The 26,013-nt window shown below is 46.8% G+C and overlaps 1 protein-coding gene and 1 long non-coding RNA gene across 2 annotated transcripts in view; both read right to left on the bottom strand.

Annotated features, from left to right (window-relative positions):
- SUSD4 (sushi domain containing 4) overlaps window positions 1-23,746 on the bottom strand; it is a 133,962-nt gene extending 110,216 nt beyond the window's left edge. Inside the window, exons 1-2 of the mRNA XM_040263706.1 lie at window positions 23,607-23,746; window positions 22,811-22,984 (exon numbers count right to left, since the gene is read on the bottom strand). Of these exons, the coding sequence (XP_040119640.1) occupies window positions 22,811-22,949 (139 nt within the window). The 5' untranslated portion in view covers window positions 22,950-22,984; window positions 23,607-23,746. The remainder of the gene's footprint in view (window positions 1-22,810; window positions 22,985-23,606) is intronic.
- On the bottom strand, window positions 20,079-22,803 carry LOC120880378. The gene is made up of 2 exons (XR_005725023.1): window positions 21,814-22,803; window positions 20,079-21,500 (listed from the first exon to the last, which is right to left on the bottom strand). It is a non-coding gene; the product is annotated as an uncharacterized LOC120880378 (long non-coding RNA).
- Window positions 23,747-26,013: the final 2,267 nt, after the last annotated feature.

Raw genomic sequence — 26,013 nt, 5'->3', positions numbered from 1 at the left:
AAACACTACAGGTGTTGGTGGTGTTGGTGAACCAATGGCCATTGGTGTGTGGCACAAAAGGGCCTGAGAGTTTGGAGCTCAGGTCCCTGGAGAAAATAGCACCTTGTGTGCTGCCAAAACAAAAGCTGAGCTCTTGTTACAAAGGAACCTGTCACATCAGCCTTGGAACAGCCCACAGGCCTGGGCAGCTGTGCCCTGCTGCCCCTGAGGCCAAGTCTCAGGGGTGCTGGACCCCCAATCCCAGCCCAGGGAGACTTAGGCACATGGACAGATGAGGAGACAGACGGGGCAGACAGGCTGAATGCCCCAGGAAGGTGAAGTCTTAAAATATTTAAATTCTGCCCCCTCAAAAAATGCAAGGCTGACCTGAGTGTTCCTTATAACTCTAAATGTGTTCAGTTGCTCAGTCATTTCCAACTCTTTGCGACCTCGGACTGCAGCCCGCCAGGAATTCTCCAGGCAAGAATACTGGAGCAGATAGCCATTCCCTTCCCTAGGGGATCTTCCTGACCCAGGGATGGAACCAGACTTCCTGCATTACAGGTAGTTTCTTTACAGTCTAAGCCACCAGGGAAGCTCAACTCTAAATGTACTAGAGGGAAATTAAAAAGAAGTATTTAGCAGCTCATAGGCATATGAAGTACATGCCCCAAGACTGGGGGTGTGGGCAGAAAGAACCTACTGAAATGAGAAAGAGTTTTCAGTGAATTTACGGGAACAAGGTTCCTGGAAGGGAAGGATTAGCAGGCGCGGTAGTGGCCAGCACTAGTTGCGTTTCCATGTATTATTTCATTTAATCCAAATAACCCCCCAAAGGTGGGTCCTGTTGTTATAATCTCCAGGTGTCTGAAGGATGGGGAATGGTGTCACAGAAGAGCCCCAGCAGAGAAGAGATCGACTGGGCCCCAGTCCCACCTGTGCTAACCAGCTGTGAAGCTCACAGTTCAACCCCTCTCTGGACCTTTAGCCATTAAGGCAGTCCCTAGGACTCTCCAATTCTACTGCTACTAATCCAAAGCCCAGCCAACCTGAACAACAGAGACGTTAATTATGTTTCGAACATTCATTATAGCAAAATTATAACCCAAAAAAAAAAGCAACACTTTTTTTCATGAGCAACTAAACCATCCTATTACTACACTGGAAACAGTGGCATCATCACACTTAGAGAATCTGTATGTCCCAGTATGTTACAATGACCTGCAGAATTAGAGATAAGGGTCACTTTTGCCAGTTTATTGGAGTATTTCTCATTCTGTCAACATTTTCAGGGGGGAAGGTAAAGAGGAATATTTTCCACGCACCACATCCTATAAGTGCACAAGTTCCCTGGTCCCACCTGCCACTCACCTCTGTCCCCCTACCCTGCCAAGACCAGGGCCTCACATATAATGTGTGTGTTAGTGGCTCAGTTGTGTCCAACTTTGTGATCCCAAGGACTGTAGCCGGCCAGACTCTTCTGTCCATAGAATTCTCCAGGCAAGAATGCTACAGTAGGTTGCCACTTCCTTCTCCATCACATATAATAAAGGCTCAAAAAATGCTGGTTGAGTAAATTATCACTCCACCTCTTCTGTATGTATTGTTTTTATATTTACAGAAAAATCACTTAATATCAGAGAGTTCTAAACTGCACAGCGTTTGCCACAGCCAGGGCAGAGGAGGGGTTAAGTTAAAGGGGCCACTCTCCGCAGACTGCCAGACCAGTGAATTTGTCAGCCTCCCTATCTGCGGATCCTCTTTAGACCCTCTCTCCCCACTAACCCCTGAACCTTAGCCTATAGGTGTTCAAGTCCAAAAGGGCCAGAGAAATATACTCATAAGGAGGAAAGATAACTTGCCAAACCCTTGAAAACAGCCTCCTTCTCTGCACCATTTTTGTCAGGAGCTTGGTCACAGACTCACTCCACAGCCCTCTGTTCTAAGCCTGCAATTGTTTTTTAACCCTTTCAGGTCATGAACCCATCTGAGGATCTGTGGAAAGCGGCATACTCTCTTCAGAGAAATGTGCATACCAGTCTTCACACACGTGCAGGACCAGGGGTGCGGGATATGGGTGGGGGGCGGTTCTCAGACCTCCATAAGCTGGATCCCAGGCACCATGGGTTTCCCTGGTGGCTCAGATGGTAAAGAATCCGCCCACAGTGTAGGAGACCCGGGTTCAATCCCTGGGTTGGGAAGATCCCCTAGAGAAGGGAATGGCTACCCACTCCAGTATTCTTGCCTGGAGAACTCCATGGACAGAAGAGCGTGGTGGACTATACAGTCCATGGGGTCACAAAGAGTCGGACACGAGTGAGCGACTAAAACTTTCACTTTCAGGCACTAGGCTGCAACTCCTAGGCTGTGGGGAGCAGAGGAGGAAGGATGAGCTAGGCCTCCGGGTACTTGGCACTGTCTTCTCTGTCTAGATGACATCTCTTCTTAAAAAGAGTTTAGGGTCTCCTAACACAGGCCCTTCAAAACAGCACCACAACCAAATCCAGATTCACAAATCCTTCAGCTGTTTCATTTGTTTCAACTTAAAATATCAGAAGAAGGAAAAAAAAGAACAAAAGAAATGTTTTGACTAGGGGAGAAGAAATTGCTCCATAAAAGATACTTTCAAAAAGACTTAAAGATACAATCAAAGATAGCTTCCTGTTACTGTACATATTAACTCGTCACTTCTCCGCAGGCTAATTCCACATGATAATCCAATATTTACCCGACATAAAGTAGGAGTGGGTCCACCAGGTGGCCTCGGCAGCCACCTGCAATTGATTTTTCAGTGATCAACAACTGTAATGGAATAATGGGAGTGTCTAACAGTAGGCTGATTCAGTTAGAACAAATCTGATGGCCCTGTAATTTGAGAAACTTGGCAAATTTGAATTTCCAGATCATCTTTGGACCCCATTGTCAGACTCTGCATGTGGTTTGTCTGTGCAGAGTAACCTCAAGAAATATTTGATGAATGACTTCATGACATGCATACATAGGTAAATGAATGACTTGTAAACCAGCCCCCTAAACACGCGCGCATGCGTGCACACACACATACACACACACAGAGGCAGGTTCACATGGCTGCACCTTGGCTCATATTGCTTCTTCCTCCCCTTGTGCACCTAATTGTCACTATTCCTTTAGAATTCAGCTCTGTTATCATCTCCTCCTAGAAGCTTTCCATGATCTTCCCTGGCTGGGATAAGAACTTTGGATCCTCATACTATCTTCTCACTAGAAGTTGTCTTCCTTTGACATTTGCTAAGGGTTGAATTGTGCCCACCCCCACAGATTTGTATCTTAAAGCTGAAAACCCCAACATGACTATATTTGGACACAGGGCCTATACGGAAGTTAAATTAAACCTATTAAGGTTAAATGGGGTCAGAAGGATCCAATAGGACTGGCGTCCTTATAAGAGACACTGGAATGCTCCTTCTCCTTGGCCTGTCTCTTCCCATGTACACAAACCAAGGAAAAGCCATGTGGTGAGGACATGGCTAGAAGGCGGCCATCTGCAATCCAGGAAGAGAGTCCTCACCAGAAACCAACCCTGCTGGCACCTCGATCTTGGATTTCCAGGCTCCAGACCATGAGAAGATAAATTTCTGTTGTTTAAGCCACCCAATCTATGGTATTTTGTTATGGCAGCTCAAGCAAATGGTCAACAGTACGAATGCACAGACACATAACTCTTTGAAGGTTGACACTATCTTCTTCTTGTTTATAGTCTTAGTACATAATGTGGTCCTTGCACATAGTAAGTGCTTAATAAATCCCTGTTGAGTAAATGTGACAGTGGATGAAGGTAACAGGCTACAAAGACCTCCTACCTTTCTCACCCTTAGACTCTCAGAGCCATGTTTAAATCCCCAGAGGTCAGAGTAGGTGAAAAACTCAAGCCCTCCAGGTGCTGTCACTCACTGAGGGAGGGGTGATGTTCAAGGCAAAGCCAGACATCAACCCACTTAGTGTCCTTCTAACCAATTACTTGCAGCAGTTGCTGCCACCAGCCCAGATGTCAGATGCAAGAGGGAGCTCAGAAATAATAAAATGCTCAACAACATCTTTGATTCATATAAGAGCAGATCCTGGCTGCAGAGTCCTTTAGCCTGCTGATCGAGCTGTGGGTAAAGGACTCAGTAGGACTCTCTCCGTCGACTGTGCTTTGAGAGATCACCAGTGAAAAGCCTGGTGCCTGCCCTGAAGGAACCTGTAGCCTAGCTGTGAGACTTGCATTAGGAAATATTGTCCGGGTCCTCAGTACCTCCATTAGTCATTAGATTCATGTTTACTGAATATCTAGAACTCATAGTGCATGGTCAGGTTAAAAAAAAAAAAAGATTAATCAGCTGTGGAACTTCGGTAAGTTAAAAAATAACGATGATAATAAGGACAATGAGGAGACTAGCAGTCAACGTGAATGAAATCTCATCACAAGCCAGGCACTGGCCTCTGTGCTTTCCATGTATTAACCTATCTATTCCTCACAACAGTTCTGTGACGGGGCTTTTATTATCCCCATTACACAGATGAGGAGACTGAGGCAAAGACAGGTTAAGCAGTTTGCCCCACAACGTATGAAGTAACCAAGCAATAGAGGTGGGATTCAGTCCCAGAGATCTGTCTCCAGACCCCTTGTCCTCAGGGACGAAAAGGGCTACATAAGGAGATGAGAGACTTTCTTCTCCCTCCTCCTTAGAATTATGGGGCTGGATGGGGTACAGTGTTCTCACAGGCTGGTAACAGGATATGAGGAGGTACAGCCACATAAGGCAGGTGGGGAAGCAGGTGGGGGTGTGGGGTGGCTTGCTCAGTGAGGTCCCCTCAGTGCCCATTCTGTCCATGTGAACTCTGGGGGGGGGGTGCCAAGGGGCTCCACGCAAACCCTCTAACCAACCACCTCCATGGTCTTCTCCAGCTCAGCAGCCTACGATTCCAGTGCTGTGAGAGTTCTGATGAGAGAGAGGGTTCTCAGAGCTAAGGAAGCCAAGGACTGTCCAAGAGGGCACAGAAGGTATGCAAAGGAGATGTAAGCTGTCTCTTCAAGGACAGGAAGGCTCTGGGAAGGTAGAGAGAGGATGGCAGGTAATGTTTCAGGCCTGGGTAAAGGCCAGCTGGAGGGCTACTAACCCTAACCCTAATCCTAACCTTAATTTAGGGTTAAATTCTGCCCTACCCTTGTTTTTTCAACTCAACAGGCCATCTGCAGTGCATCATCTTTCTTCGGGAACTCTCAAAAGATAACGTGGCCATCTGGCTCTTCAACATGTACCTTCATCCAGGAATAATATTGGAAAAATAGAGTTTACGTGTACACGGAAGGCCCAAGGAGAAACGGACTTGCTGCAGCCTCTTGTGTTTCCTTGCAAGTTAGCTGATGCTACATCACCGAGAACATGACCCAGTTTAGCAACAACATCAACACAGCAGGGACTAGAGAAAATGCCAAGTATTAGAAGACCAAGGCGCGTGGGAGGTGAGATGCACACAAACCATGCCTGCCGCAAACTGGAGGTAGAGACCAGTCCAGGCTCTGCTTTTGATTAAAGCCTCTAGTAGCCACGCTGCATGAAGGAAAGCAACAGAGAACAATTTTAACAGCAGCAGCAACAACAGACTCTCAGGAATCCGCCCTCGAGTGCGGCTGCCCAGGGCGCAAAGGTGATCCTCATGGGGACAGGGCATGTTTACTCCCAGTCTTAGATCCTCTGTGCTTGGGGGAGCCCCCAAGGATCTGGGTCTTCCTTCATCTGGAGGTAACAAAGGGCAAAAGCTCTGAGCTCATTACCATGTAAATGAGAACTACAAGGCAGATTTTCAGCAAAGCTGCTCTCAGGGGATAAATGCCCTGCCACCTCATAAAACCATGCAGGACCCTCTTCTATTAATTCAAAGCCCGATGGGGCTGTCCTTTAAATGACTCCTTCCCCAAATCAGGACCCGGCATTCCAGGGTTGAGGAAGCTACAGAAAGGCGCCCTCAGCGGCTAACAGGCTTTTTCCCCCAAGGGGCTGTGAGTGGATTGCAAAAGGGATTTCCAGGCATTCTGGCCAAAGACTAGGATCCCACGACCTCCAGCCACAGACTCCCAAAAGCAGCATCCCATCCACAAAACTATAAAGAGATTCTTGAGAATGAGACACAGCATGCAGCTGGAGGTAAGAGAAGGTGGATAAAGCACTCGGTCCCTGGATCCAGACGCAGTTCTCAATTCATCTTACTGTCCGACCTGAGCCAGAAGATGCGGGCCCAAATGCCTCCAGCAGCAGAAATACCACAGGGAGAAGGGGGAGGCGGAGAGGGGGACACACAGACATGCTGCCTTCCGAGACCTCCGAAGCACCTTTAATGAATCCCCTGCCTGCCTCACGTGTTGAACTGCTTTTTCCAGGGGCGTCTGTGAGCACACTAAAGGGGCTGACTGGGCTTGGGCCAACAGCTCTTGAGAAGTTGCTCTCCACGGCACAAGGACCTTCTCCATCCCCAGAGGCAACTATTCACTGACTGCACCGGCAGCAGGGCCCGAGCAGAGTGGCATGTTCCATTTTGCAGCAAAAGAGCTCCTCCAGCCGCCTTGACATCATGTCTGCACAAAATGAGCTTTCACAGGGGTCAGGACCCGCACGTGGGGAGGCGTTTCCATGCTGAGCAGAGCAAATCTGGGGGAGATTTAGGAAAGCGAAAGCCAAAAACTGAACCTAGGCACATCAGAGAAGTCTCCTTCCAGACAGGCAGTCCTAACTCCGTCTCGTATTTATAAAACGCCTGGCTTCTGACCCTGTCTTCTCAGTACCTGCACACCTGGCCCCCCGCGAAGTGTAGAGGAATGAGCCTTGTTGCCCCCTGATGTACAGATGAAACCAAAGCATGGAGAGGTTAAGTGACTTGCTTCAGAGGTGACAGAGCTGGTCACAGGGGGTGGGGGTGACAGAGGGATCACTCTCTGGCAATCGCACCTTTGAAGATTAGCCGACAGCCCAAGAAGACTGAATCTTTGAAGGACCAGTGGATAGGGCTGCCAAAGGATGTGTGGAGTAAGGATGTGCATCCAAAGCCCGGAGCTCATAAAACGTCGCAGCCCACCCCCCAGGAGCTCAGAGGAAGGGGCAACTACAAGGCGGAGGGCCCATGGGTACTCTTACTGTGCTCACGAACTCCATCCCCTCTGCCCAACATCTCCAAGAGGGGAAACACCCAAAGCCACCCTGCGCCCCTTAGTGGCTCTGTCCAGCTCTAGTTCTCAAGTTAGCTCCATCGTCCCCATGAAGGCTGGAAAAGACGGTGACTCTCCTGCAGTCAAGCTTCAAACATCTCTTTGCAGATTCTCCATCCTCCCAAACAGCCTTCCTCCCTCCTGCCCTGCTCTCCTTTCTGTCCAGTGGGTGCGGGCATCCAGAATTCAAAGCTTAAACGTCATCCTAATAATAACAAAGATTAAACCTTCTGCCTTCAAAAAGAATCGGCCATCAATAGAATCAAGCTCTGTTGTTATCATTGTTTTATTATTATTACAATTACCAGTGTGGCACAACTCCTCACCCTCCTTACTGGCTTCTCCTCTTTAGAATGTGGATGTTTAAACATGGATGTTTCCTGGGATTCCCCCTCAGTCCCTCTTCTACACTCTCTTCCTGGGAAAGTTAAGCCTCTTCCCCGCCCCCCAGCGCCCCCAGCTCCTGCCCCGCTCTCCATGTAGCTGACGCACAAGTCTAATCTCCGGCCCTACTTCCTCTCCTGGGCACCTGAGTTTTCAACTGCCTGATGGACAGATGGTATCCAAATGTAATTAGCTGGGCATATGGGTCCAACCTGCCTTTCCAGCCTCCTCTCTCGTCTCTTCTCAATCTATCTGTCCTTTACTAATGCTATCCTGGGCTAGTCCTTGTCTTTGGTACATATTCTTTCTCAGTCTCAGCATCTGAACATTACTCAATCTTCAGCATTACTCAATCCTCTCTCCTGAAAAAATAAGAAAAGCATCTCTCAACGAATACCTTTTACGCCTGGAAAATTATTTTACTGTTCGAGACTTTGCTCAAGTGTTCTCTTCTTTGATAAGCTGCCCCTGCTCCTCCTCCAACCCCAGAGCCTCCAGTATAAATCTCATCATAGGACCTGCCACAGGAATCATGACAGTGAGTTCTATACTGGGGCCAAGGACCAGTGACCACCAGGTGATTTTAATACCACACACCTGTCTCAGCATGTGCTACTGGGTGTTGTCATGTATTTGTTCTACTATATTCCTTCAAAACAAAGGAAGCTCTTGGTAGGCGAACCCCAGCATAGTCCATGTAGCAAACATTCATTATTCATGAGCAGTCTGTTGGTGATGATGTGGACACCTCACATAGTTATGATACTTTCCCCTACTCATGCATTAGATTCTCACAACAATCATGGGAGGGAGGTGGTCCAAATATTTCACAAATAATGAAACCGAGGCAGCAATTAGGTTACCATCGCTAGGCTAGCTGGTGACAATAGCAAGGGACACGGACTGTGTACTTTCCACTGGAGCCTACGTGGCTCCAGCTCTTTGCCTCAAGAAATGAAGACATACCCACCAAGTCATCATTACCAGCAAAAGAGCACCTCCCATTCTATAGAACAGTGGTGTAAACAGATGGGTGTTATTTTAAGAAAACAAACAAACAAAACTGGTCTACCATTTACAATCCAATGGTAAAAATCTGAGCAAGCCCTTTAAAGGATAAATAGAAATAACAATGCCAAACTATTGAATTGTTCCACACCAGAGGAACTCAAGTTTCTAAAAGAGTATTCTCCTGTTTTAAGTATAATTTAAAATTATAGAGGTGGCCCCAATGAGCCATTGAGTATATGCTGCCATACATGTGTGCTAAGACGCTTCAGTCACGTCCGACTCTCTGCAACCCCATGGACTGTAGTCCACAAGCCTCCTCTGCCCGTGCAAATCTCCAAGCAAGAATACTGGAGTGGGTTGCCATACCTTCCTCCAGGGAATTGTCCCAACCTAGGGATCAAACTGGTGTCTCCTGTGACTCCTGCACTGCAGGAAGATTCTTGATTCAAGATTCATGAATTCTTGAAGATTCATGTCGGCAGGAAACCCACATGCTGTCATACAACCATTTAAAGTTGCAGACTCCACTCCCAAAAGAAACTGTGAAAATGTATCCTTGGGTTAGATTCTGACACTGAGACTCAGAGGTACCAGAAGCAGTCTAATGGAACATGGAGAGCCTCTCCCAGGATTAACCCTCTAAACCTATCAAGTTTCTACAAAACAAGTGGATTCTGTTATTTTTGCCTGAAGAGAATCAGAATCTTCTGATTTTAAGTGTTTAGGTTAAGTCCAAAGGATTCTTCTATGTACTGAGACTCTGAAACTGGAAACCAGCTACATCAGTCACAATGTTGCACAACATCCAAATTGTAAAAAATCCACTGGGAGAATGGATTTTCTTTCTTTCTTAAAAGAATCTCTCTCTTGCTGGTTCACCCAATTTAATCACATATATCTTTTAGAAAGGCAATCAAATCAAAGAAATAAGGACTTTCTGTATTTCGGTTACTTGGAGAAAAAGGTATATTGAACCAGAGTGACCCTCCTTGTTTGGCTCTGCCCCCTCACTGGTAATTCCAAGACACAGAAGTCACCAATTTCAAACAGAAACATGAGATGACCAGGTTGAACCGTCATTTCCAAAAACACCTTACTCTTCCTTTCTCTTGAGAAGGTCAATTGATTGAGATAATAACGAAATGAGCACCCACCAAGCTTACCTGGGTCTGCAATCCCTCTCACCTCGAAGAATAAAATTCCATTTCTGGAGACGAGACATCTGCTGGATGCACTCACAGTTGTGCCCACCCAAAGTCCCCCGCCCTCCTTCTTCACAGTGACGTAAAAGGGGCTCTCAAGTTTGCTGTCACTGCCAAATAATGTCAAGAACTATTCTGTTTTACTTCTCTGATGCTCCCAGATTACCTTGTTTCAGATTAACAAAGCAATTGCAATACTCTCAATTAAGAAGCTATTTTACAATGCACTTTCAATTCCAGTTGGTGAGCAAGTCACTTGTTTCTTTTTTTTTTTTTCTTCTTGAGTGGATAACTTCTTCTGTCTTCGAATAGTACAGCAATCTTTTTCTTAAAGAAGACAAAATATTGGGCCAAGTTCTTCCCTAAAACTTAGTATCTTCAGCTCATACTATCAAACATGGCTTCCTGGACAGTGGAGTAAGCAGCTCTCAGATAGCATCAACTATCAAACCTTATTCTTACTTCAAAGTTAACTTTTCTGAAGGAGCTTTTTGACATGCTCATGATCCTCAGGTATAATTTTTCTTTTTATGTTTTGATATATACTAACTAGATCAATGCAAAGAAATAGAGGAAAACAACAGAATGCGAAAGACTAGAGTTCTCTTCAAGAAAATTAGAGATTCCAAAGGAACATTTCATGCAAAGATGGGCTCGATAAAGGACAGAAATGGTCTGGACAGAAGATATTAAAAAGAGGTGGCAAGAATACACAGAAGAACTGTACAAAAAAGATCTTCACCACCCAGATAATCACGATGGTGTGATCACTCATCTAGAGCCAGACATCCTGGAATGTGAAGTCAATGTGGGCCTTGGAAAGCATCGCTACGAACAAAGCAAGTGGAGGTGATGGAGTTGAGCTGTTTCAAATCCTGAAAGATGATACTGTGAAAGTGCTGCACTCAATATGCAAGCAAATTTGGAAAACTCAGCAGTGGCCACAGGACTGGAAAGGTCAGTTTTCATTCCAATTCCAAAGAAAGGCAATGCCAAAGAATGCTCAAACTACCGCACAATTGCACTCATCTCACATGCTAGTAAAGTAATGCTCAAAATTCTCTAAGCCAGGCTTCAGCAATACGTGAACCATGAAATTCCTGATGTTCAAGCTGGTTTTAGAAAAGGCAGAGGAACCAGAGATCAAATTGCCAATATCCAGTGGATCATGGGAAAAGCAAAAGAGTTCCAGAAAAACATCTATTTCTGCTTTATTGACTATGCCAAAGCCTTTGACTGTGTGGATCACAATAAATGTGGAAAATTCTGAAAGAGATGGGAATACCAGACCACCTGACCTGCCTCTTGAGAAATCTGTATGCAGGTCAGGAAGCAACAGTTAGAACTGGACATGGAACAACAGACTGGTTCCAAATAGGAAAAGGAGTACGTCAAGGCTGTATATTGTCACCCTGCTTATTTAACTTCTATGCAGAGTACATCATGAGAAATGCTGGACTGGAAGAAACACAAGCTGGAATCAAGATTGCCAGGAGAAATATCAATAACCTCAGATATGCAGATGACACCACCCTTATGGCAGAAAGTGAAGAGGAACTAAAAAGCCTCTTGAGGAAAGTGAAAGTGGAGAGTGAAAAAGTTGACCTAAAGCTCAACATTCAGAAAACAAAGATCATGGCATCTGGTCCCATCACTTCATGGGAAATAGATGGGGAAACAGTGGAAACAGTGTCAGACTTTATTTTGGGGGGCTCCAAACTCACTGCAGATGGTGACTGCAGCCATGAAATTAAAAGACGCTTACTCCTTGGAAGAAAAGTTATGACCAACTAGATAGTATACTCAAAAGCAGAGACATTACTTTGCCGACTAAGGTCCGTCTAGTCAAGGCTATGGTTTTTCCTGTGGTCATGTATGGATGTGAGAGTTGGACTGTGAAGAAGGCTGAGCGCCAAAGAATTGATGCTTTTGAACTGTGGTGTTGGAGAAGACTCTTGAGAATCCCTTGGACTGCAAGGAGATCCAACCAGTCCATTCTGAAGGAGATCAGCCCTGGGATTTCTTTGGAAGGAATGATGCTAAAGCTGAAACTCCAGTACTTTGGCCACCTCATGCAAAGAGTTGACTCATTGGAAAAGACTCTGGATGCTGGGAGGGATTGGGGGCAGGAGGAGAAGGGGACGACAAAGGATGAGATGGCTGGATGGCATCACGGACTTGTTGGACGTGCGTCTGAGTGAACTCCGGGAGTTGGTGATGGACAGGGAGGCCTGGCTTGCTGCAATTCATGGGGTCGCAAAGAGTCGGACACGAATGAGTGACTGAACTGAACTGAACTGAACTAGATTATCATCATCTGGATTTAGAAAAGGCAGAGGAACAAGAGATCAAATTGCCAACATCTGCTGGATCACAAAAAAAAGCAAGATAGTTCCAGAAAAATATCTACTTCTGCTTTATTGACTACACCAAAGCTTTTCACTGTGTGGATCACAACAAACTGTGGAAAATTCTTCAAGAGATGGGAATGCCAGAGCACCTTATCTGCCTCCTTAGAAATCTGTATGCAGGTCAAGAAGCAAGTTAGAACCAGATATGGAACAACGGACTGGTTCTAAATTGGTAAAGAAGTATGTCAAGGATGTATATTGTCACCCCGCTTATTTAACTTATATGCAGAGTACCTCATGAGAAATGCTGGGCTGGATGCAGCACAAGCTGGAATCAAGATTGCTGGGAGAAACATCAATAACCTCAGATATGCAGATGACACTATGCTTATGGCAGAAAGCGAAGAAGAACTAAACAGCCTCTTGATGAAAGTGAAAGAGGACAGTGAAAAGCTGGCTTAAAACTCAACATTCAAAAAAACTAAGATCACAGCATCTGGTCCCATCACTTCATGGCAGATAGATGGGGAAACAATGGAAACAGAGACAGACTTTATTTTCTTGGGCTCCAAAATCACTGCAGATGGTGACTGCAGCCGTGAAATTAAAAGACACTTGCTCCTTGGAAGAAAAGCTATGACCAACCTAGACAGGATATAAAAAAGCAGAGACATTACTTTGCCAACAAGGTCCATCTAGTCAAAGCTATGGTTTTTCCAGTAGTCATGTATGGATGTGAGAGTTGGACCATAAAGAAAGCTGAGAGCCAAAGAATGGATGCTTTTGAACTGTGGTGTTGGAGAAGACTCTTGAGAGTCCCTTGGGCTGTAAGGAGATCCAACCAGTCAATCCTAAAGGAAATCAGTCCTGAATATTCATTGGAAGGACTGATGCTGAGGCTGAAACTCCAATACTTTGGCCACCTGATGCAAATAACTGACTCATTGAAAAAGACCCTGATACTGGGAAAGATTGAAGGCAGGAGGAGAAGGAGAGGCAGAGGATGAGATGGCTGGATGGCATCACCAACTCAATGGACATGAGTTTGAGCAATTTCCGGCAGTTGGTGATGGAGAGGGAAGCCTGGCATGCTACAGTCCATGAGGTCACAAAGAGTCAGACACAACTGAGCAACTGCACTGAACTGAACTAAGTTACCATCTACATCATATAAATGAAAAGACAGGTTTAAAGGCTAGATTTCCCAGGTGGCACCAGTGGTAAAGAACCCACCTGCCAATACAGGAGACATAAGATAAGGGTTCAATCCTGGGTCAGGAAGATCCCCTGGAGGTGACATGGCAACCCACTCCAGTATCCTTGCCTGGAGAATCCCACGGACAGAGGAGCCTGGAAGGCTATAGTCCATAGGGTGGTAAAGAGTTGGACATGACTGAAGCGACTTAGCATGTGGAACAGCAAAGAGGAAAGTCTTGACCAACAGGCCTGACTGCTTATTGGTTTTTGTCTGTTTGTAGGACGATTCGATGCACGTGAGTTTGGGTGAACTCCGGGAGGTGGTGATGGACAGAGAGGCCTGGTGTGCTGCGTTTCATGGGTTCACAAAGAGTCGGACACAACTGAGCGACTGAACTGAACTGAACTGAGGAGATCAAACTGCTAGAGAATGTTTCTTCAAATTAAAAAAGAAAAAAAGAGGACAGAAAAAAAAAAAATCTCGTCCTCTCACTGTGTTAAGAAAATTAAAGGTGGTGACGCATGTAAAGACACCATGCAAACCATAACCCTCTAAACGTGTATCAGCTAAAGTTATTATCAATGCTTGACCACATGACATGGAAAAGGACCCCTCCAAAGAATGCTGTCTCACTGGGAATGATAAACAGGAGGGGAAGATGAAAGTCTGAAAGCCACCAGCAGAAGGCCCCAGAAGCCAGCCCTTTGTTTTTACACCCTTTGCTCCTCCAGGCAGGAGCATGTCTCGTTCATTCTCACTGCCTTCCTCAGACAGTCACAGCGACAGGAATGGAGATCAAACACATCCTGATGGGTTCATGAGTATCTAACCTCTTCCTTTTCTCCATTTGGAGTCAAGGTTTTGGCACTGTGGCCCTCACTTTGTCCTGAGTTGGGAGATTCTGTTGTTGTTTATCTGCTTGTATATTTCCTGCTTTTGAGTCACAACACAAAAAGAGTGCCCCTAGAAATGCAAATCAAAATCATACCTGTTGGAATGGCTATTGTTAAAAAATATAACAAATAATAAGTGTTGTTAAAGATGGAAAGAAAAGGGAACCCTTGCACACTGGTGGTGGGAACGTAAACTGGTGGGTACAGTCACTGTGAGAAACAGCATTGAGGTTCCTCAAAAAATTAAAAACAGAACTAGCACATGATCCAGCTATTCCACTCCTGGGCATATATCCAGAGGAAACGAAACCACTAACTTGCAAAGAATACCCTCATGTTCATAGCAGCATTATGTACAATAGCCAAGATATGGAAGCAACCATAATGTCCAACAGCAGATGAATGGATAAAGAAGATATGGTGTACAGTGAAACGGCCATCATCAAAAAGTCTACAAACAATAAATGCTAGAGAGAGTGTGCAAAAAAGGGAACCCTCTTGCATTGCTGGTGGGAATGTAAATTGATACAGCCACTATGGAAGACGGTATGGAGATTCCTTAAAAAGCTAGGAATAAAACCATCAAATGACCCAGCAATCCCACTACTAAGCACATACCCTGAGGAAACTCAAACTGAAAAGACACATGTACCCCAGTGTTCATTGCAGCACTATTTCCTGGAATATGGGTAGCTGGAACATGAAAGCAACCTAAGTCTCCATCGACAGATGAATGGATAAAGAAGTTGTGATACATATATACAATGGAATACTACACAGCCATAAAAAGGAATGCAGTTGAGTCCGTTCTAATGAGGTAGATGAACCTAGAGCCTATTATACAGAGTGAACTAGGTCAGAAAGAGAAAGATAACATTGCGTACTGACACATATATGTGAATCTAGAAAGATGGGACTGATGAATTTATTTTCAGGGCAGCAGTAGAGAAAAAGACATAGAGAACAGACCTATGGACACAGGGGAGGGGAGGAGAGAGAGGGTGAGAGGTATGGAGAGAGTAACATGGAAACTATCATATGTAAAGTAGATAGCCGACGGGAATTTGCTGTGTGACTCAGGGAACTCAAACAGGGGTTCTGTGACCATCTAGAAGGGTGAGGTGGGGAGGGAGATGGCAGGGAGGTTTGGGAGGGAGGTGACATGGGTGTACCTATGGCTGATTTTTGTTGATATGTGATAGAAAACCACAAAATACTGTAAAGCAATTATCCTTCAATTAAAAAAAATTTTTTTAAAGAAGATATACACCATACAGTACATATAATGGACTATTACTCAGTCATGAAAAAAAATGAAATGTTGCCATTTGCAACAACACAGATAAACCTTGGGACACTGTGCTTGGTGATGTAAGTCAGAGAGAAACAAATCTCTACATTTTCATTTATATGTGGAATTTAAAAAATAAATGAGTATAATAAAACAGAACAGACATATATAGAGAGAAAAAACTACAGGTTACCAGTGTGGGGAAAGACACAACAGGGGAAGGGGATTAAGAGGAACAAACTACTAAGTATAAAATAAATAAGATACAAGGATGTGAAGCACAGCACAGGGAATATAGCCAATATTTTATAATAACCTTAAATGAAGTATAATCTAAAAAACTATGAAATCACTGTTATACAACTGAAACTAATGTAACACCATAAATCAATTATACTTCAATAAAAAAAAGAGTTCTGTTATATCAAAGTGTATGGGCCGAAGTTCCAAAATATTCAATAACTGTGGCTTATAGGGAAATATTTGGGTTGAAATATAAAAAGCAAAACATGCATTTAGCAATTAGCATTTCCATGCTTATGGAGAAAGCTTACAACTAAAAGGATAATCTGGGTCACCATGCCTCACTTTCTAACAGGGTGACCCTGAGAAATAATAGTTCCTACTGCAAAGAGCTGTCATGAGGATTAAATGAGTTAAAACATGTAATGTGGAAAACAGCATTGGCACAGAGTAAGCACTGTCTAAAGGTCTGCCATTAATACTATTATAACAATTAACAAATTTTTATCAGTCACTCAGATATTGGCCACTTTAAAAACTGTCCCATCTTTTTCCAATCTTTTCTGGTTAGCAACAGTTAAACAGTTTGTTCTTATGAAAACTGACCCATAAGTTGACAAAATGAGGTATCTGATACATGAGAATATACATATGATGCCTCTGTCCTCAGTGTTATATTTGGTTTTGGTGAAACGTGACTGTGTTTATAAACAAGTTAGAAAAACCTATTTTTCTGCCCCTTTCTCTCCCTCAATTCAGAGGCAATGATCCCCACTGACCTCTTTAGACATACTGCTGCTATGTGTGGTTCTTTCAATTATCAAACACCAAATGAGCTTACAAAATAAGACAAGGATCAAAGAAGAAGTCTGGAAAAATCACCTTCTTCATCAGTATCAATAAGTAACACTAAATTTTAAACTGAATTAAAAATCTATGTGAAGGGCCTCCCTGGTGGCTCAGTGGTGAAGAACCCATCTGCCAATGCAGAAAACACAGGTCTGATCGCTGTCCCTGGTCCGGGAGGATCCCACATGCTGGGATGCAGCTAACCCCATGCGCCACAACTTCTGAAGCTCAAGTGCCCTGGAGCCCCTGCTGCACAACAAGAGAAGCTCCTGCAGTGAGAAGCCTGTGCACCGCAACCAGAGGAAACCCGGGTTCGCTGCAATGAGAGAAAAGACCTCACAGCAGCAAAGACCCAGCACAGCCAAAAGCTAACTAAATAAAATTATATATACATGTATATATACATATATATGTAAAACAGTCTCAGAAATCATCCATATATTATATAAAATAAAGTCTCAGAAATCATATACATATAAAGTCTCAGAAATAAGCCCATTAAAAAAAGAAGTATATGAAAAAATAGTTTAATGCAAGCTTCTGCATTCAAATTTTCCAGAAGAAACCAGCCCTTACTTGTCTGTTTCCTAGGGAGCAAGGACTATGTTCCCTTATCTGCTCATCCCCAAGGCAAGCAAGACACTCACAAAAGATGAATGGATAGAGGGAAAAAACAGAGTTGGTTTCACCCAGAGTACAGAACCCATCAAATTCTTATAATCACAGAATTAAAGAATGTGAGTGATATGGAAGGAATTGAGGGAAGGAGAAGTTACACCACTTGCCCAAAGCCACGGAGCTATTTAACAGCATAGACCAGACTCAATCTGTCACCTCTATAAAGAAGGCAGAGCTCTTGAGGTGTACAGAGCTTTCCAGCTAAGGGCAAGTCTCTGTGGCCTTTTGGAAGCTTTTGAAATATGCCTCTGACACCAGGAGAAGAATCATGTGGGTGCTTTCCTTCACATATCTAATCAATATTTCCTGGAGAGCGATCTTCACCTACACTCTTTGTTACTCTCAGGAATTAAAGAACCACTGACTCACTCTCCAGCTCGCCACTTCAGGCCTCTGAGATGAGAGATTTGCTACTGGCGGTATGAAATCCTTCTCTCATGTCTCCCAGAGCTTTCAGATTTCACTTCAGGGATAAATCAAAAGCATTCCCATGCTGCTTATATTAGAGTGGCCTTTTGTTAAAGAAACATGCTTTATAGTTTGAGGCGTTGGGACTTTTGTTTACAGACTGAATTAAGTACAGGTTGAAATTGTGGCTTTTAGACATAACATCGCAGGAAAAGTTTATGCTCCACAGTGTAAGAAATCTTTCTCAAACTCCAAAGGACTAACACCTCCAAATCAGTGAGCCAGGCAGACAGCGTTTGTTCCTGTCTCCTGGCACACAGCTCAATGCTACAGCCACGTGGCCCAAACAAGACCTCAAGGAGCTTAAGTCAATAGTACTAGTGACGCAACTCTGATGTGCAGACAGGGCAGGCCCTCAGGGAGTGCCCTGGGTCAGAGACTCGGAAGCAGAGACAGGAAACAGCACAGCTCAGATGATACTATGTTTCCGCTTTAAACCCTTAGTGGCCCCCACTGCCTGCTGTGTGACACTCAGAATCCTCACTTGGGCTTCCAAGGACACTTACTTCTATTCGCCCTCTTTTACCTGCTGGTTCCCTGCACATATTCCATGCTCTGGGCTTCCCTGGTGGCTCAGAGGGCAAAGAATCTGCCCACGATACAGGAGACCTGGGTTCGATCCCTGGGTCGGGACGAACCCCTGGAGAATGGAATGGCTACCCACTCCAGTATTCTTGCCTGGAGAATCCCATGGACAGAGGAGCCTGGCGGGCTACAGTCCAAGGGGTCACAAAGAGTCAGACACGACTGAACAACTTGTACTTTTCATACCATGCTCCAGAAGATCTAGACTGAACGGTCTAGACTGATCTAGACTCCCCCTGAACGGTCCAAACATGTCACCAACTCCTTAGCTCTGCACAGATCCTATCCTCAGTGCCATCTCTCCCCTGGAAACTTTCCCGAGTTCTCTACCAACCTCCTAGACCACCTCCAAATGGAAGTGGCCTAAACTGCCATGACACTCCTGCACTTTTGTAACTGTCCATGGTAATTATTTTCTAAACTGTGCAGCAGTAATTCGGAATCTTTTTTCTTGCTGTCCATCAGCCTTACTGAGCACCTTCTGATGCCATGCTGGGTGCCCGGGACATGAAAATAGAGTCAAAGTTCTTGTCTTCAGTGGGCTTACAGTCTCGTGAATGAGACACCATAACAAAGGGTTACACTTAGCTCAGGGGAGAAATGAAATGTGAAAGAGATCATGGCATTTTAAGTTGGGTCTTGAAGAGAAATGTGTTCATTGGGCAAAAAACAGGAAGGAATGGTTCTTCAAGGTAAAAAGAACATTATATACAACAGTGTTTGGCACAGGGTGGGGACAAGCACTCAGTGTTTCCTGAATGAATAAAACAAGTGGGGAGGATTATAGATTGGCTAGTCCCCCTCCTCACTACTGTCTATGTTTACTGAGTGTGTTCATGACCCCCATCCATCACAGCAACCCCAGAAACTAGGTAGCATCATCCTCATTTTATGGATGAGGAAACTGAGGCTTTAAGACCCAAAGCTGCAAAGCTATCAAGCAGCAGAACTTGGCCACTGTTCCTAGTAATACGTTGCTGTTATTCAGTTGCTCAGTCATGTCTGACTCTTTTGCAACCCTGTGGACTGTAGCCCACCAGGCTCCTCAGCTTGGGATTGCCCAGGCAAGAATACTGGAGTGGGTTGCCATTTTCTTCTCCAGGGGATCTTTCTGATCCAGGGATTGAGCCTGTGTCTCCTGCAATGGCAGGTGGATTCTTTGCCACTGAGCCACCAGGGAAGCCCTCCTGATAATACAAGGATGCACTAATGAGTTTGCCTTCAAGAACCTAAATACAAAGCAAACTCTTAGCTCTCTTCCTCTAAGCTAGGGTGGACCACTCCAGCCAGTGATCAAAGACCCAAATACCATCTCTGGGAACACACATGAGAAAGAAGAAAGAAGCAGCCAAAGAAGCCGTGCTCCATGCAGACTCCAGGCACAGAGAGGTCCTGTGTCTCCCCATGAACCTGGTATTAGTCCTCTCACACTACAGGTGTTAGTGGTCCCTAATGTGGGCACTTTTTCCTTAATATACAAACGACAACCTGGAAAGAGCCATCCAAAGGTCCTCTCAGGCCAACTCAGGCTCATTAAAGCTCTCCTAGGGCTCCAAGGATTGAATTGACCCTCCAGCTTTCTAGGACAAAGCATTTCATTTTCCATGGAGTTCTTCCCCTCCCCTTTCTTCATCTGATCATTTTCTCAATTTCTCCCGTTCCTGTTCAAGCTTTTTCTGTCATTCTTGTATTGGGCATAAGCTTTTTTTTTTTTTTTTAATCTAGCTGAGACTATTATATCTTGCTATTGGCATGTTCCTTTTCCATTGAAAGCAATAAAAAATGAAGATCCACATTTCAGAACAGTGTCTATTAAATAGGCACCTTTTTTATGGTTGGGGGAAAAAAAAAAACCAGCACTGAGTTTTAGCACAGAGTTTCAGCACAGAGTTTCAGCTCTGTGTACCACCAAAAGATCAGACACCTGGGTGAGACTTCCTCACTTTTACAGGTCATTTGTATCTGGGTATTGGATAGAGGTGGCAGAAAATCCAGAATTATCTTAATCCAACTTATCTTAATGAATACTTTGGTCTAAAGCATTGCTAATCAAAGTGTGGGCTTCCCTTGTGGCTCAGCTGGTAAAGAATCCGCTTGCAATGAGGGAGAGCTGGGCTCAATCCCTGGGTTGGGAAGATCCCCTGGAGAAGGGAAAGGCTACCCACTCCAGTATTCCAGCCTGGAGAATTCCATGGATCAAAGTGTAGTCCTGGGACCAGTAGCGACTGCATCACATGTGAGCTTGTTAGAAATGGAGACTCTCAGGCCCAACCCAGTGATTTGTATGCACATGAGAATTTTAGAAGCACTGGTCTAGAATTAAGATGAACTTGATTTAATGAAACCCTCCTGGACCCTCCACGTGGATTTCTTTCCTAAGAAACAAATCTCTGTATAGTGAACTCCTCAAAACATCATCCACCACCTTTCTCCACCCAAACTGTTTATTCATGGAAGAATTTTGAAATGATAAATCATCTTCCAGAAATCACACTCTCAGCCTGAGGGGAGTTCCAAATGACACAAAGCTGATGGTCAGCCTTTCTGCAGCACGTGAGAACTAAGAAGGGAGAGGCGACAGGTGACCCTCTGCCCACCTTCTTCGAGGCCTTGAATCTTTTTGTGGACATCTTCGCCTCTCAGAAGAGAGGAGTGAAAGACGTGTTGTACAGTCACATGGGTGACTAATGTGGGAGACTGGGGAGGCTGTGCTGTGTCCGGAGATCTGAGATCCTTGAAGAGGGATGCTCTATAAACACAAACGGCAGAACCAAGGGCCAGCCTTCAAATCCAGGCTGTGCTTGGACTTCACACTTCCAATAACAACAGTCAAGAGACAGGTAGATGAACCCTTGTTAACCTGTCATCTAGATCGGAGAAAGGGATGGAAAAAATGGAGAATCAGGTGCCCCTGGTTTGAGGAAACGACGAGCAGAACTGGAGGCAAGAGGAGAAAAGGGAGGTAATGACCCAGCCCTGCTCAAGGCTGTGCTGCCCACCTGGTCCTACTCACCCTCCAAGCGGAGCAAAAGATCACGCCAGGAGAGGCTGTCACCAGAGCCCAGGCAGGCCATACAGGTGCTGGCCTAGCATCCCTGTTGACGTTGTCCTCTATGAAGAGGACACTTGCCTCAGAGACATTTCTATTAAAAAAAAAAAAAACACCAAAAAAGTTACCTCTTGTTGAAAAACCAAAGCCCAAACATAACCAGCTCCTGCATCTACAGCATCTTCTCACTAATTCCCACCGAGAGGCACATCACAAGAAGCTCCTTTAGACTGCGGGCATCTTTCAGACCTCTAAGTGCAGCACCTGAGTTATCGATTACTCCCTGTTAAAGCCCAACTTGGTACTCCCCTCCCCTACTTCTGCTAATTTTTCACTCCTTATTTCCATCTTCACCTTTGAATTCTCTAAAACAGCAATATTTTAAAACACTAAAATGGTTTACTTACATCATTCAATACCTGCTTTTCCAGCAATTATGACTTATTTATGTATTAACGTTTATCAGCTCCAAACACATGATACTGCCCTTTTAACATGCCCACATCAGCAAGCTCTCAGAGAATCTGGAACGAACAGCAATGAGCAGTGGAGGCAGAAAGACTCTAAGGCTCTGAAATTCAGACAGGAAAGGCATCGGTCTTCCTCTACCACAGCCAAAAGAGAGTCCTGTCCCCCAGAGCCGAGTATGTTAGAGATTAACCACCTATGGGGACTGAGGCTCTGAATCTGATTTCAGCTAACTTCCACTTCACAGAAAAGCACTCGGCTTTACTTCCCCTGTAAATCGGGCTGAATGAGCCAAGCAATCCTCCAAAAACACATCTGAAGGAAGACCTCTGCATCCCCTCCCCACCCCCAGCGCGCACGGGCATGCCCGAACACTCCACCTCCCAAGGCGAGAGAAAGTGAACTTTCAAATAAACCTGTCCTGCAGCCAGTCTGGCCACGTTTCCAGATCCGTCACATTCACAAAGGTGATTCTTTGCAACTCTCGCCTAAATCCAGAAGCTGAAACCTGACCTCTGCCTCCTGAGGGCACAAAGGTCCACAAACTTTACTGCTTTACCACAAACGCACCACTTTCTCTCTCTTCCTCTCTCTCTCTCTCTCAGTTTCTCTTTGGCCAAAGTGAAAATAATGGGCCAGGCTTATTGTCTTTCCTTCGGAGAAGCCAGGCTGGATGGCTAGTGGGAAGCTCCAGACAGAATGTGGGTGTGTGAATCTGTGCAGGCTCCACAGAGGAATTTTCTGGGAACTCTAGGGGTTTTGAATGAAGAAGGGTGGTCTAAGGCTGGGACACGGGGGCTCCTCAGGTTCTCCGGTACCCCCAGAAGTCTGGAGGGTTGGGGGGAGGTAGGGACTGGAGGGGCCAGGGCTGTCCTGCCAGCCAGGCTCCCCGACCCTGCCATCCCAGGCCCTCCCGGCCACCGCGGGGTCACTCACCGCCCGTGAGCTGTGCAGGGCCGAAGCACAGCGCCAGCTGAAACCACAGGATCACGGCCAAGAGTCTCTGGGGGGACTGAGGCTGCTGCTGCTGCTCTAAAAATCCATCTCCATTGCTCGGGTTCATTCCATGATACATCTTTCATCCACAGAGGGCATCCGGCTTGCAAGAGTCTGCAACCAGGAGCGAACACGACAATACCCCAGGCTGCCGGGGCTCGGGGGCCACGCTCCCCTCGCTCCGCTCCGCCCTGGGACCCAAGCCTCGGTTTCCCCGGCTCCATCCCCGTTCCTCCCCCGCGCGGGCCCCCGCCCCCTTTCCCACGGCGAGATTTCCTCCACACACACACACACACACACACACCCAGCGCAGGGTACACTGAGTAACAGCCGCCACGGGATGCTGCGCGTGCAGCAGGGATGGAGGAGGGGAGGGAGGGCAGGGGTTAGCGCACATTGGCTCAGCGCCGGTCCCCGGGATTCAGCGGCTGTGGCCGCGACAGGAAAGTCTAAAGCCTTTCAGCCTCTCGAGACTGAAAAAACACTTTTCCCTGGGCCTATACATTTCACTCAGGGATCTCACGATGTGGCCACTGGATCCCCCCAGCTACTTCTCTGGTTTTCCCCAGGATCGGGATGGGTCCTATTGGCCAGTCCCCACTGAGATTTCTCTTCGCTGTCAGGAAAAAAAAAAAAAATCCTCCCTCGGGGAGCGGAACCAGGCACCAACTCCCCCTCCTCGGCCTGCGCGCGCCTCCCCGGGATGGAAAGCCCCTTCCAGGGCTCTCCGTCTTACCTGTGGGTCTCATGCATGCAGCTTCCTTCCCTCCTCCGCCTCCTCCCCCCGCCAGTCTAACCCGCATCTGTGCGCGACCTCTGCTGCCGCCGCTGCGCGAGCGAGCGAGACGGAAGCCTCGGCGGCGGCGGCGGCGGCGCCCGGCTCCAGCTCCCCCCGCCCGCGCTCTCCCTCCCTTGGCTCCCGGAGGGGACGGGGGCGGGGGTTGGGGGGGGGGGGGGGGGGGGGCGGGAGGATGGCAGCCCGGCTGCGCGCCCCCGAGCAGGCGCCCGCGCGCCCGCTACCTGAGCTCGCGAGCGCGCGGCGGCGGCGGCGCGGAAAGTGGGAGGTGGCGGGGGCGGGGCGGAGGCGCGCAGCCGGGACACGCACGCGGGCACGCGCCTCGCAGACCCAGCCGGCGCCGCGGCTGGGGAAGGGGCCTCGCGAGCGCGGGGAGGGGGAAGGGGCCCGCCGTCGCCGCTGCCGCGACCAATGGGAAGCCTGCGCGCCTGCACCTGTCGGGACGCCAGGCGCCTGGCGCATGGTTCCCACACGCCTAAGGCCGGGTCGCCCCTTCGCTGGCGCAGGACCACGGCGGTCCCCGCCTGAGCTGCGCGCCAGCCTGGGTGGCCTCCGCGCGTCCTCTCGTGCCCCCAGCGCGCCGCACGACGGGAGAGCGCCCCGCTTTAGGCTACTGCCGCGGTGGTGGCTCCGATCCGTGGGACAAGTGTGAGCAGCCCGGCCGGTCCCCACCCCAGGACCCTCACCACCGACCGGGTTCACGTGGGCAGGGAGGGGAGGTGGCCGGTTGCCAAAGTCTCTTCTTTTCCAGCGTTTAGCTCTCCCTACCTATCCCACCACCACCCCCAACCCCGTCCCACCAAGGCTCTGCGTGTCCCCGTGGAGCCCGGATGACACTCTTCTCCCTCCCTGGCTCCCTTATTTGCCCTTTTGCGAGCCGCAGGCTTTGCGCACGAGGACTCTTAGCCTGTCTTGGAGATGCGCTGGCCCCTCGAAACCTCCGCCGGGCGCGCAGAAGGTTGAGTGCGGAGGAGGGGGCGAACTGGGAGGCTTCGGGGGCCTTGGATCGGAACCCAAGGGGGTCGAGGGTGTTTGCCCTTCCAGCCCGCGGTGGGGAGAGTTCGCTTCGTCTGTGCTGTCTCGATGCGGGTTTTGGTGTCCGAGCCCACCCCGCAGCCGGAGGCAACTCACTCCCCACTGGTTCTTACCGCCCGCTGTCCCTGTGCGAGACTGGTCTTTCTCAACCTGCCTGGCTCCGAGGCCGACGTTCCAGCCACGGTAGTTAAGGGGTGTGAGCTAATGAGATGGTGCCAGCAGGCAGCACTTTAGTACCAGTGGCACCCCATTATTCTGTAGCAATTTGTGGATAGGAAAACCGTGTTTCGGATACCTCCAGCAAATTTCATCCTTTGCTTTTATCGGCTTTCCCCAAATCTCACATACTGTTGATAGTTGGGAAATTACAGCTTTCACTCTGTCGACTCTTACTGGGAGTCATTTTAACAAATTCTTTCAGGATAGATTATCTACTTTTAGTAGATAAACCAAAGTTTGGTGTGTGTTGTTGTTGTTTTTCTTTGCTTTGTAAAACTGAGATAGCCACTTTGCACAGAATAAGATTTTCACGAGCACAAGTTGGTTTCTGCTAAAGTTTGTGCTTTGGGGCTCAAGAATCTTAATTGTGTACCCAGTGCTTCTAAGGTCCTATGGCTGACCTCTAGAGTCTGAATATTTGTTTTTCTCAGTAAATTTTTTAAAGCTTTCTAATAAACCATCAGATCAACAAAGCTCAAACACATTCGTTGACCAAGGGCATGTCTTTACAATCATAAGAGATATGTCCAAGCACTATTAAGATCTGTTCTCCAGCTGGTAAGTACAGTCGTTTTGTACACAGAATATCAGGATTGAAAGAAATATCCAAGTGTATCTTGTACAATCGCAGGACCTATGCTTGAGTCCTCTCCCTGACATTTTTACTAAGTGGTCTCCTAGCCTCAAGGAATGCTTGAGGAAACCTGTTATATTTGCCCACAGCTCACTTAGAAAAGCCCTGTTTGTACTGAACTGAAACCTACCTGCCTGACACTTTTACACACTGGTTCTACTCTCCCACCTGGTTCCACACAGCGAAATGGAGCTCCTCTTCCTTAAGACAGTGCTTTATCCATTTGGAGATGGCTTTATGTCCCCTTGAATCTTCCCTTCTCTAGGTTTAACCTTAGCTACTTTGCAAAGTGTGACCAATTCCTGGAGAAAGTAAACTAGAGCCCAATCCCCACACCCCTCCTTTATGGGCTCTTACACTTAGAGTCCCTGTCCACCAGCCATAATCACCCCAGGGCCAGGACCAGTCCCTATGGCTCAAAGCACACTGAAATTATTAAAACTAGCCTGTTATAAACTT

Source organism: Oryx dammah, unplaced genomic scaffold, assembly GCF_014754425.2.
Source record: "Oryx dammah isolate SB20612 unplaced genomic scaffold, SCBI_Odam_1.1 HiC_scaffold_21, whole genome shotgun sequence".
In the NCBI taxonomy this organism is placed as follows: domain Eukaryota; kingdom Metazoa; phylum Chordata; class Mammalia; order Artiodactyla; family Bovidae; genus Oryx; species Oryx dammah.
This window is presented reverse-complemented; position numbering and strand designations above follow the sequence as displayed.